The 12,075-nt window shown below is 42.0% G+C and overlaps 1 protein-coding gene across 2 annotated transcripts in view; it reads left to right on the top strand.

The window, feature by feature from the left end:
- The window catches only part of LOC126249034 (uncharacterized), a 45,540-nt gene extending 36,059 nt beyond the window's left edge, over window positions 1-9,481 (top strand). For both annotated transcript variants that reach the window (XM_049950650.1, XM_049950649.1), the window contains exon 3: window positions 4,052-9,481. In XM_049950650.1, coding sequence (XP_049806607.1) covers window positions 4,106-5,869 — 1,764 coding nt within the window. In that variant the 5' untranslated portion in view covers window positions 4,052-4,105 and the 3' untranslated portion in view covers window positions 5,870-9,481. The remainder of the gene's footprint in view (window positions 1-4,051) is intronic.
- Window positions 9,482-12,075: the final 2,594 nt, after the last annotated feature.

The following is a 12,075-nucleotide window of genomic DNA, read 5'->3' as shown; positions in this document are numbered from 1 at the left end:
TGATTTTTTCTACCATTAACAAACTCTAGGGATTGATCAATGAGAGGATACGGAACAAAAAAGGTCTAATGATCTTATGTCTGTATATGCAGGGTTTCTATGCTAGAGACCATTTATTCAGTCGTACATTGTTGCAGAGTATGCAGTCTAGTATGTGCTGCACCATGCAGCCATAGTTACAGTATGTGTTGAAAATGGTTTCCATGTGCCTCCACACATGTGTGTACATGCCTGTGTTCACATCAGCCAGGCTGCATCAGGACAGTGTCAAAGGCAGCATGAATACACCGCTCCAGTGTCTCCACATCTGTAATGGGCTCAGCATACACGATACTTTGGAGATGGCCCCATAACCAGAAATTGATCGATTGTGATCTAGTGAATGAGCAGACCGTGCAACTGGACCTAGCCTGCTAGGCAACGTGGAAGGAAGACTGGTCCCAAAATACAGTCGCCAATTATCCTGGCCCCTTACAGTCCACTTGCACCAATGCTGACGATTCTGTCTCACCATACCATGGGGGTTCTGCATACCTTCCCACATATGACTGTTATGAAATTTGAAGCTACCACACTGCGTAAAGGTGGCTTGTGAATAGGATGCATGAGACAAATCCCAGAATCGTGGTTGCCTGGTGAAGAAACCAGTGACAAAACTGCTCCCGATGTGGAAAGTCTGTCACTAGTAAGCCCTGCACATGCTGTAAGTGATAAGAGTAGTAACAATTGTCATGGAGAATGTCCCACAGAGTCATCTGGCTTGCCCTGCACTGGAGAGCCAACTGCCTGATACTGACATGGCAGTCACCTTCCACAGTGTTAATCACATTTTCCTCCATGTCTAGTGTCTAAACATTTCAGGTACATCCCTCATGATCTTGTTTCCTGAAGTGCTGCTGCCAACATTCAATATTGTGGTTGTCTCTGGGGGGGGGGGGGGGGGGGGGGGGAGATAAGTCTCCTGATACAACCTTGCTGCCCACCACCCATTGCCATTTGCCTTTCTGTAAATAAACACCATGTCGGCAAAGTCTTGATTTGAACACTGAACCATTGGGTACAACACTTTCTCACATCCACAGAAGGTGAGTCACCAAGAGAAGTGAATAGGACACAACATTATAAATTACTATGGCAGAACAGGGCACTAGGGCATGCCGTATAAGGAACAGTACCACCCTCTAAGAGGAAACCATGCACACTGAAATGTGGCTGCATGGTGCAGTGTGTATTAGGCCATAATCATTAGACCTTTTTTGTTCGGTATCCTCTCATCGATCAATCCCTAGAGTCTGCACACGGTGGAAAAAAATCGCCCTGTATATGTGAATAAGTAGCTGGAATAGCAAAAGAAGGAAGTTTCGGTGGGTGTAACCAATACTATGGGTGTGGTACATATGTTCTGTCACTGTGGTTTTATTTATACATTGATCATCCAGAATAATATGAAAACCTACCAAATAGCTGATATGTCCATCTTTGGCACAGATGACAGCTGTGTTGCATCATGGCCGTGAGATCTTGATAGGTCACTGGAGGGAGTTGGCACCACATCTGTATACACAAGTAATTTAATTCCATAAGTGCCGGGGAAGGGGGGGGGGGATTGGCAGTGAGCTCTGACACTAAGCTCAATGACATCTCAGATGTTGTGATCAATCAGGTTCAGATCTGGTGAGTTGGGGGGGGGGGGGGGGGAGACCAGCACATCAATTGGAACAGGCCACTGTGTTCCTCAAAACACCCTGTCACACTCCTGGCCTTGTGATGTGGCGCATTATCTTGTTGAAAAATGCCACTGCCAATGGAAAACATGAGATGAAGTGGTGTACGTGGTCTGCAACCAGTGTACGATGCTACTTGGCTTTGCACCAGCTGCACTGGACCCACGGATGCCTGTGTGAATGTTTCCCAGAGCATACTGGAGCCGCTGCCACCTTGTCTCCGTTCCGCAGTACAGGTGTCGAGGAGCTGTTTCCCAGGAAGATGACTTATTTGCACCCTCCAATCAGCACGATGATGAATAAGTTATTGGAATTCGTCAGACCCTGCAACACTCTGCCACTGCGCCAGTGTCCAGCGCCAATGGTCGCGCACCCATTTCGTTCACAGTTGCTGATGTCGTGGTGTTAACATTGGCACACGAATGTGTCTTCGGCTGCAGAGGCCCACCATTAGGAATGTTCGATGCACTTTGTGTTCGGGCACACTTGTACTTTACCCGGCATTAAAGTCTGATGTAAGTTCCGCGACAGTTTGTCACCTGTCCTGTTTTACCAGTCTGCCCAGACTACAACGTCCGACATCTGTAATGAGAGGTGGCCGCAAACTCCATGACGTCTGGATATGGTTTCACTTTGGTTTTACCATGTGTTGAAAACACTTATCACAGCACTCCTCGTACACCCAACAAGTTGTGCAGTTTCAGAAGAGCTTGTGCTGAGCCTCTGAGCCATCACAATCTGCCCTCAGATAGATCATGAACCTTCCCCATTCTACACACAGACAGCAAGCTCACTGATACTACATGCACCATGCATGTGGCTGACTAGCAGTCATTCCTCACCAGGTGTAGCTGCTAACACCTAGACAGATTTATATCGACAGTGGGTCAGTGGTCGTAATGTTCTGGCTGATCGGTGAATATATGCTGATTCTTCCAGGAAGAGGACTCCACACTGTCTAGTTCTTGTGTCATACTACTTTGAGTGCATCACATTTTTCTCGCTTTTACTGGAGGACATTTGTGTTTGCTATTTCGAAAGATAGGATTAGCCTGTGTATAACATATGTAACAAATATTAGTATAGGATGTAATTTGGAGTTGTATGTTGGATTATGTTCTAGGGGGTGCATACATGTTTTAATATTTCATGCTGACAGAACTTCCTTACCCACAAGACCACTGAAAAACTAATAAAAAAAAGGCTGTTTTCGCCTTCATTAAACTTTTTTTTATAATATGTCTTGGCTTCTTTTAGATTTGCAATTTCAGTACTTGATATTCTATTAATTATATACATTATGAGTTCTATAAGACAAGCTTCTATGTACTTATTTCTGAAACATGACCAACCCCTAGTAAAATAATATGAAAAAGAGTTTGGAGTTGGCGTCCCCTGTGTTTCTTTTACTGCAAGTTCAGATACCTGTGAGAAGTATTTTTAAATAGCTACATATAACTTGAAGAGGTAGTAACTCTTGACATATTTGCAAGAATGGATTCTGAAGCCCCATCTGTAGTTACTAATAGAATGACTATTCCTGGTACAGCAAGGGACATACGGTTTCCTTGTAGTCATTTCATCTACCTGTCATTTGTTTGAGAGCTACATCATTATTACATGACTATGCAGTACCTCTCATGTACAAAAATGATATCTTGCAATAAAGTAAGTTTTCTTTTTCATTTGTGACAAAATTTCTAAGATACATTTCTTTTGTTAAATATCTAGAAAACTTTTGTAAAAGCATGGCGTCCTCTGCACTTTGATTTTGTGTAAATGTTGATGTAGTATTGTAAAAAAAAATGTTTTTTGTAGAGAGATGATGGATGATTTTGAGCTCCTTGTATGACTATGTTGAACTTGAGCTATGCATTATGCGACAATGATTTACATGTCCTTCACAAAGTACTGAGAAACCCATTACCCTAGATGTAATTTTTTTTAACTTCTCGAATTTCTACAATTTTTTTTGATTTATTTCATTACCATAAAGCCTCAGCAGAGGAACCTTACATTTACATGTCAATGGAGACTCCTACTTCTATAATCTTGGCCATGTGTTGGCTGTACATAATGCAACAACAGGTATTAGTCTGATAAATCATGCACTCGTATGTTACTCTTTTCTACAATCAGCAACTTTGTATTTAATGGTACTTTCAGGATATAGACTATTTGATTATGAATTAGTAATGTGTAAACCATCATAGCTTTAATGATCTGTCATTCACTGATTTCAGTCTACTTGCAGTATATGAGCTGAATCAATGAAATTTACAGTTTCTACTGTTATCACCTCCAGAATGTTCTTTCCTTTTTTTTAGACTACACGGCTGGGACGATACATCAATGAACTACGAAAGAAGACAACCGACGAAATGCTTGCAAAACGTGCCAAAGGTCTGGTTCGTCAGTGGCGTCACATGATCATGCCGGAGCGACAAAGTCCTGCACATAGAGTGAACGGTGCGAGTGTTGGTGCAAGTGCGTGTGCCAGTGCAGGAGCAAGTCCAGTACAAAGTGCACCCACACCTGGACACGGAGCTAGCCCGGGACCCCATTCACCAGCAGGCTCTCCCGGTCGACCTCCACACCATGCAGACTCTGTACCGAGGACCATTGCCGCCAACAAGCGGCTCCGAAAAGATGACTCGGAAGAAGGTCAGCCTCCAGCGAAAGTCGCACGACAAGTGAATGGCGGGCTCGAAACAGACAATCCTATAGAAAGTGTCCCTGCCGTTAAAGGCTCGGCGACGACTGGTAGGCGTCGCCGTGCTCATCGTTCAACTAACTGTCATAATGACGACATAGTCAAAAAGAAATTGGCTTCGGCAGCTCGAGCACTGCGTGTGAAGACTACTCAGGAACTGCTGGCCGGTCTGAGTTCTTGCACCAGCAGTGGATCGTACACGCCTTCGAGTACGATTCCGGAGCCAAAACCGGTATCTCCCGCATTGCACGCACGGGCGTCTCCGGCAATACGGCAGCCCTCGTCTCCGGCTTTGAGGCAGCCCCTGTCTCCTGCGGTGAGGCAGCCCGTGTCTCCTGCGGTGAGGCAGCCCGTGTCTCCTGCAGTGAGGCAGCCCGTGTCTCCTGCGGTGAGGCAGCCCGTGTCTCCGGCGGTGAGGCAGCCCGTGTCTCCGGCGGTGAGGCAGCCCGTTTCTCCGGCGGTGAGGCAGCCCGTTTCTCCGGCGGTGAGGCAGCCCGTTTCTCCGGCGGTGAGGCAGCCCGTTTCTCCGGCGGTGAAGCAGCCCGTTTCTCCGGCGGTGAGGCAGCCCGTTTCTCCGGCGGTGAGGCAGCCCGTGTCTCCAGCAGGGAGGCAGCCCGTGTCACCGGCGGTGAGGCAGCCCGTGTCACCGGCGGTGAGGCAGCCCGTGTCACCGGCGGTGAGGCAGCCCGTGTCACCGGCAGTGAGGCAGCCCGTCTCTCCAGCACTGAGGCAACCTCTGTCTCCTGCAGTTGTGACCCCAGTGTCTCTGGTAGTGCGGAAGCCGGTATCTCCTGTAGTGCGGAAACCGCTGTCACCTGTAGTGCGACCTCATCAGCTACAAGTACATTCTAACACCGCAGGTGTTCCACCCCATGAACCTGTATCTCGTACCCTGTGTACGTCACCTGCCCCATCTGTACCAACTCCCTCCCCGACACCACCACTCAGAGACGATGTCGGTACTGCTGTCATCAGTATGCCATCTGTGAAAACTGCTAGTACACATTTGTCCTCGGTGAAGCGGGTACGCCAGTCTCGAATCGATGCGAGCTCTGTTCCCGCAGCCCAAACTGTAAAACCTCCCCCTCCTGCACCGTCGCCCACTCCCTCACTTTCACTGTCACCAACTCGCTCAGTGTCGTCACTGCTGAACGCTGTCAGTGATTCCACCAGATCGGGTGATATCTGTGCTCAGATTGCAGAAATAATGTCTAGGCTTCCTCCAATTGATGCCTCTGCAGTGTGTCGAGAGGAGACCTCACCGTCTGTCCATTGCGATTACCGAGCAGAAGATCTTCTGGATGGCGAGATAGACGGTGTGACTGGAAATGTGTCTCACGATGGCAAGTTTAGAGAATGGCACGAGTGTGTATCGCGGACGACTGCAGCTGGAGAGTTGCTTCATATACTACCGTATACAATTATAGACTAAGATGATTTGGTTGATTTGGCTGTTATATTGTTGCATGTCACGGATACTGAGTAGTGACGTGTACGGAATATGAAATATGCGCACCTGTGACTGATAACCGTGACTGCGCCATTGGCTGTGGTATGCTAGTCGTCACGCAGACTGGCAAATGGACCGTAATTTTGTGAAACTGCAGCCATGACTTGTGTAATTATGGTGCTGTCTGGGGTCTGAAGGATAGAAATAAAACAGCGATATCAGGGATTTGTGCATTTGCCTAGTTATGGTACAGTATGTGCCGTGTGCACATGGCTTGTGATAATTGACATAAAGGGCATCCCCGTCCTGTATTTGCAACCTCACATTTTCCGTACGCTGGGAAGTCAAGTACCCTATATTTAATTGGATATCGTTGCCAAATGTAGGGTTACTGTTAATATTGTATAGGCTACACTGCCCAATGTTGATTTGTTGTAAGCATCAACTTAATACATATTTACTAGTGAGTCCGATTGTAACTCAGAGTTTTGTACAGTTGCCTGTGCCTTTTACTAGTTGCCTGTCATTCACTGGAGGAATGATTTAGTACTTAGATATATTTATACTTCATTTTTTATTTAATGATATGCTTCAGTTCTTCCAAGTGAATTACTTGCAAGAATCAAGTTTTTGGTAACAGTATTTGAAACGTATCAAGCCAGAATTCATATAGCTACTTAAACTGCATACAACGAGATGAAGAATGCTTACATTTGTCACCTTTCATTATTACCATTAACACCAGCCAGTGATGTTAAAGATACTTAATTATGTAGTTTTTAACGTTTATTCAGTCCTCCGTTGTGGAGAAATAAAAAACCTGTTCCAATCAATAAGCAACACCAACAAACCAAGTTTTTGTAATTTGCATGTCAAAAGGTGCCTGCCATTCAATTCTAAACTGAAAGAAAAGTGTTTTCCTTGCATAAACGCATGTGGGCTGACAAGCTTGAGTATTTGGAACTCTTTGTTCTGTTATGTGGCAATTTTCTGTTGGAAGACTGTTAGTATGTCATGCCACATCATTGGTGATAATGATTCATAATATAAAGTTCCTGAGATACTTCCCAGAATTTTGTATCACAAGTTATCAGTGTATTCATTGTCATATAATGAATTCTGCTACATTGATTTAAAAAGATAATTTAAATATCAGCTGCCCATAATAGCTACAGCATGTTTCTGTTACTTTTTCTTTTCCTTCTTCTTCTTTCTTGTTAGGTTAAATGTGACCATTGTGTTAAAGTGCCATCATCCCCGACTCATTTTAGCAAATAAACTTTCAATTGATGCTGTATACTTCCATTTTGTGCAGAAAAGTCTATGTTTTAAATTAATGTCATAAACTGTTAATTTGTGCTAAATTTTGATGTATGAAAGAAAAAAATCTCAGTTTTACAGTCTCAATATATGGAACAGAATTCTAGGAGGAGGGATTCAGAAAACTTGTTCCAACTCTGTAATGCAGACAGTCCAACAGTTACAAAAGAGTATAAATATGTTGCTTACGTTTTGTTGTTGGAATATTTCTAGCAGGCCAATAATTTTAAGCCCATTATGTTGTTGCATTCGTGAGTTAGCCAAAGCTTTAATATTCAACCATGATAATCAAAATGGGCAATATAAAGCAGCTCCTGCGGTTAACGTTGTGCTGAAAATTATGTACTTGTTGAGCTAGCATTACTGTTCTCATGATACTGTGATAAAGATTATTTGTATTTAAACTGTACATAGTAAATAGAAACTTATCAGTTTATGTTATGGAATTGATTAAATATTTTTCTAATGGCAAGGTAGATGTTTTCCTTTACAGTAAATCAGTTTAAATTGTAGCTTAATTTCTTTCAGTTCAACTGAGGTGTCACTGTAGACTCGGCATTTTAGTTATTACATAAGAAATAATTTAAAATTTCTCAGTGACTAGTAATGTAAGACCTACATAACACAGCAGATGTGTGGCCTCCCTCCCCCCTACTTACCACCTCCCTCCACTTCTCCCCAGCTATACCTGTTCACTTCAGCACTTCACCCCTCTACTCCACCCTTTCACTCCACCATTTTATCCCTTCTGTCACTCTTTTACTCCACCACTTCTCACTTTTTGCCCCTGCTTCACTCCACCACTTCTCATCTGTCCCCCTGCACTCTATCACTTGTAATCCGTCCCCCTTCACTCCACCACTTCCCATCTTCTTTCCCTCCTTCACTCCACCACTTCTCACCATCTGCCCCCCTTCATTCCACCACTTCTCATCATCTGCCCCTCTTCATTCCACCACTTCTCACCATCTGCCCCCTGTCATTCCACCATTTCTCACCATCTGTCCCCCTTCACTCCACCATTTCTCACCATCTGTGTCCCCCTTCACTCCACCATTTCCCATCTTCTTTCCCTGCTCCACTCCACCACTTCTCACCATCTGCCCTCCTCCTCCTCCCCCCCCCCTGCCCCCTTCACTCCACCACTTCTCAACTTTTGCCCCCGCTTCACTCCACCACTTCACCTTTTGCCCCTGCTTCACCCCACCACTCTGCATCACTGTTCGCCATCTGCCCTCCTTAGAATACAACTTCTCTGTCCACTTTTCTCATGCCACTATCTAATTTTTACCCCACTTTTCCCATGTGCCTCCACGTAGTAGTCCCCCCCACCTCTCTCTCTCTCTCTCTCTCTCTCTCTCATCCTGGGCAGCTTTCTTAATTCAGTTTGGCAGGTCACTGCTTCATGGAACATAAGTTTGTAAAATCACTTCTACATCTTGTGATAAATAGTTCCAAGGTACTGATACAAAAGACTGACATTGTATGTTTATATTACAGAAAATTCTGAGAGACATCTCACTTTTTAGATTGTGCCTTAAAACTGGTTGTAAATGATGACATCAGTTTTAGAATATTTGTATTTAACTGTGATAACGTCTGTCTTATTGCTGTATGCTTGACTTTAGAACTGCTGCCACAATTCAGGCACTTCCTATGTTAAAACATTTTTCTTCATATGCCACACTGCTGTATGTAGGTTAAAATGCTAGATTGTGAGTTGTATACAGTTGTACTGTAAAAAAACAGTGTACATTCTATTTGCTAGCAGTTTCTTGTCTGCACTGTTTGATTTTCATAATAATGAATGTATTAAGCATATATTCAGAAGCTGGGTTGAATATTGATATAGGGAAAGTAAAAACAAACATTACCACTTAAGTACAAAGTCAGAATGTAATTCCTTAAAATAGACTGCCAGAATTTTTGCAACAGCAGAGGCATTTGTTAGATATTCATAGCAAGGTGAAAATGCTCTGGAATTCAAACTCCAGACACTGAGTGTTGCTATACAGTTCAGCTAATGTTTCCTCCTCCCTTACCTCCACTCTGTGTTGGTTAAAATTTTATTTTTAATCATATCAGAATATTTTCTTCATTCCATATTTGTAGGTATTAGTAATTTCTGCACCCAGATGATTTGTGTTCCTTCAGATATGTTAATTTTTAAGATCTAGAAAGTGATTTTGGAAGTTTTTTCTAAGTGTTTTGCTATTGTTATTGAACAATACAGGATATTTGTGGATTGTTCATCAATAAATGAAGTGAAGCTTGTCTGCTCTGGTACATATAAATCACCCTAACAGCAGTATTTAGAGGTTTAGTTTCTCATTTGTAATATTATACATGGCAGTATTATTCAGATTCTAAATTTACATTTCTTTCACATTAAATTTAGTTGTTTTGAGTTAATCTGTAGTCTTTTTCATTTTAATTGACAATTGTAAAATAGTATTTTATTTCTGTTCTTCAGGGATAATTTGACGCAAAAAGAATGAACTGAAGCAGTTATGGTTTTACTCCATGTGTGACTCAGTTGATAATTTGTTAATTTTCTGTACACTTCCACTGGCCGGCCGGAGTGGCCGAGCGGTTAAAGGCGCTACAGTCTGGAACCGCACGACCGCTACGGTCGCAGGTTCGAATCCTGCCTCGGGCGTGGATGTGTGATGTCCTTAGGTTAGTTAGGTTTAAGTAGTTCTATGTTCTAGGGGACTTATGACCACAGCAGTTGAGTCCCATAGTGCTCAGAACCATTTGAACCATTTTTTTTTTTGTACACTTCCACTAGGAAATAGGCCTGATACCGATCTGCTGTGCTCAGTAGCTTCATTTTCTTGTAGATCAGGATGTGAGCTGTACTTTGGCTATTCTAATTTAGGTTTTTTTTTTTTTCTAAATTCCAACATTTAGAATTAAGAACAACCAAATTGTCTTATAAACATTGCAGTTTTTCAGTAAGGTTTCTATCTTAGGTCATATTTCTCCCAGCATCAGAGTAAATATTTAAAATTACAATACCGTACTAAAATTTGAATGTAAGAAGAGTTGTAAGATAGCTGTGGCTTCACCATTTCTCTGAGGTGTCAGTCCAGCAAAACACATCGGAAATCTTCCGAGTAGGAGTTGAAGCCTGGCTCAATCAGTTGCTAAGAGCATTGCCCAAGAAAAGCGAGGGTCTGGAATCAAGTGTCAAGTATCAGGAAGTTCCACACAGTGTAAACTATGTTGCTGAGAGGAGGATTCGTTCAGCCATTAAACTTGTTACCAGTCAGGTCATTTTCACATGGTATAAAAAAGGTAAATGAAAGGAGACTCCTTTCTCCTGGCAAAATGGTATGAATGCATAATAATCTGTGTCTGCAGGATACACAGTCAAATTATTCATTGAAAGAATAAATAGATGGTTGTGGTGTTGCATTTGATTTACCACTTTGACCCTTGTGTGCTTCATTTTGCAATAAGTTGACGGTAATCTACTGCCAGATTCAAGTAGTTGATGGTATAAGTGTGATGATTTTTCTAGCATTTTGCTTGTACAATTGCTTACAGCCCTATTATATATATATATATATATATATATATATATATATATAGAGGGAAACATTCCACGTAGGAAAAATATATCTAAAAACAAAGATGATGTGACTTACCAAATGAAAGTGCTGGCAGGTCGACATACACACAAAATTCAAGCTTTCGCAACAAACTGTTGCCTCATCAGGAAAGAGGGAAGGAGAGGGAAAGACGAAAGGATGTGGGTTTTAAGGGAGAGGGTAAGGAGTCATTCCAATCCCGGGAGCGGAAAGACTTACCTTAGGGGGAAAAAAGGACGGGTATAAGTCTTTCCGCTCCCGGGATTGGAATGACTCCTTACCCTCTCCCTTAAAACCCACATCCTTTCGTCTTTCCCTCTCCTTCCCTCTTTCCTGATGAGGCAACAGTTTGTTGCGAAAGCTTGAATTTTGTGTGTATGTCGACCTGCCAGCACTTTCATTTGGTAAGTCACATCATCTTTGTATATATATATATATATATATATATATATATATCTAAAAAGAAAGATGATGAGACTTACCAAACAAAAGCGCTGGCAGGACGATTTCTTTTTAGATATATTTTTCCACGTGGAATGTTTCCCTCTGTTATATATATATATATATATATATATATATATATATATATATATATATATATATATATATATATATATATATATATATTGCTATCATTAACTTCAATCAGATTTTCTTTTTGACCCGGTGGTGGCAGTGAAAGTCTTAATTTGTGTTACAATGATTGTGTTTATTACCATGAGAATGCTAATGGCTCATGCGGCTTTAGTATTATTCTTACCAGTGATCTTGAACTTAAAGTGGTCAGACTATATTCTTGGGTTATTATCAGAGATGCACCAACACTTCTCAACATATAGTTAGTGTCCATTCCCTCGTTTACAGGATTTTCCAGTGCCTTTCATTGACGTGCTATCTTATCTGTTTATCCATAGCTATGTGGCACAGAATTTGGAAGATAGTGTTTCTGGTATACTGTATGTGCCAAATGAATAATATACACCAGTGAAGAGAGAAAGCAGTTTTGAAAATTGTACCAAACTCATTGCTACCCTCTCGGGGGTGAACAACTTTTAATTTTGCAGTATTTCTACTTATATTTAAGAGATCTAGAGGAACAAAATAGTTTTGAAATTCATATTGTGATACTTGTAGCAAATGATGAAATTATGAATGAGCTGTTTAAGCAACAGATGAGAAGATGCTATTGAATATCACTTTAGAAAATTGCAGACAGTGATAAGCTGTAGATTATAAAGAAAGAAAATAGTACTGTAGTGTAGTTCTGTGACT

The sequence above is a fragment of the Schistocerca nitens genome, chromosome 3 (assembly GCF_023898315.1).
Source record: "Schistocerca nitens isolate TAMUIC-IGC-003100 chromosome 3, iqSchNite1.1, whole genome shotgun sequence".
Lineage (NCBI taxonomy): Eukaryota > Metazoa > Arthropoda > Insecta > Orthoptera > Acrididae > Schistocerca > Schistocerca nitens.
The sequence above is the reverse complement of the archived record's forward strand: the minus strand, read 5'-3'. Positions and strand labels throughout refer to the sequence as shown.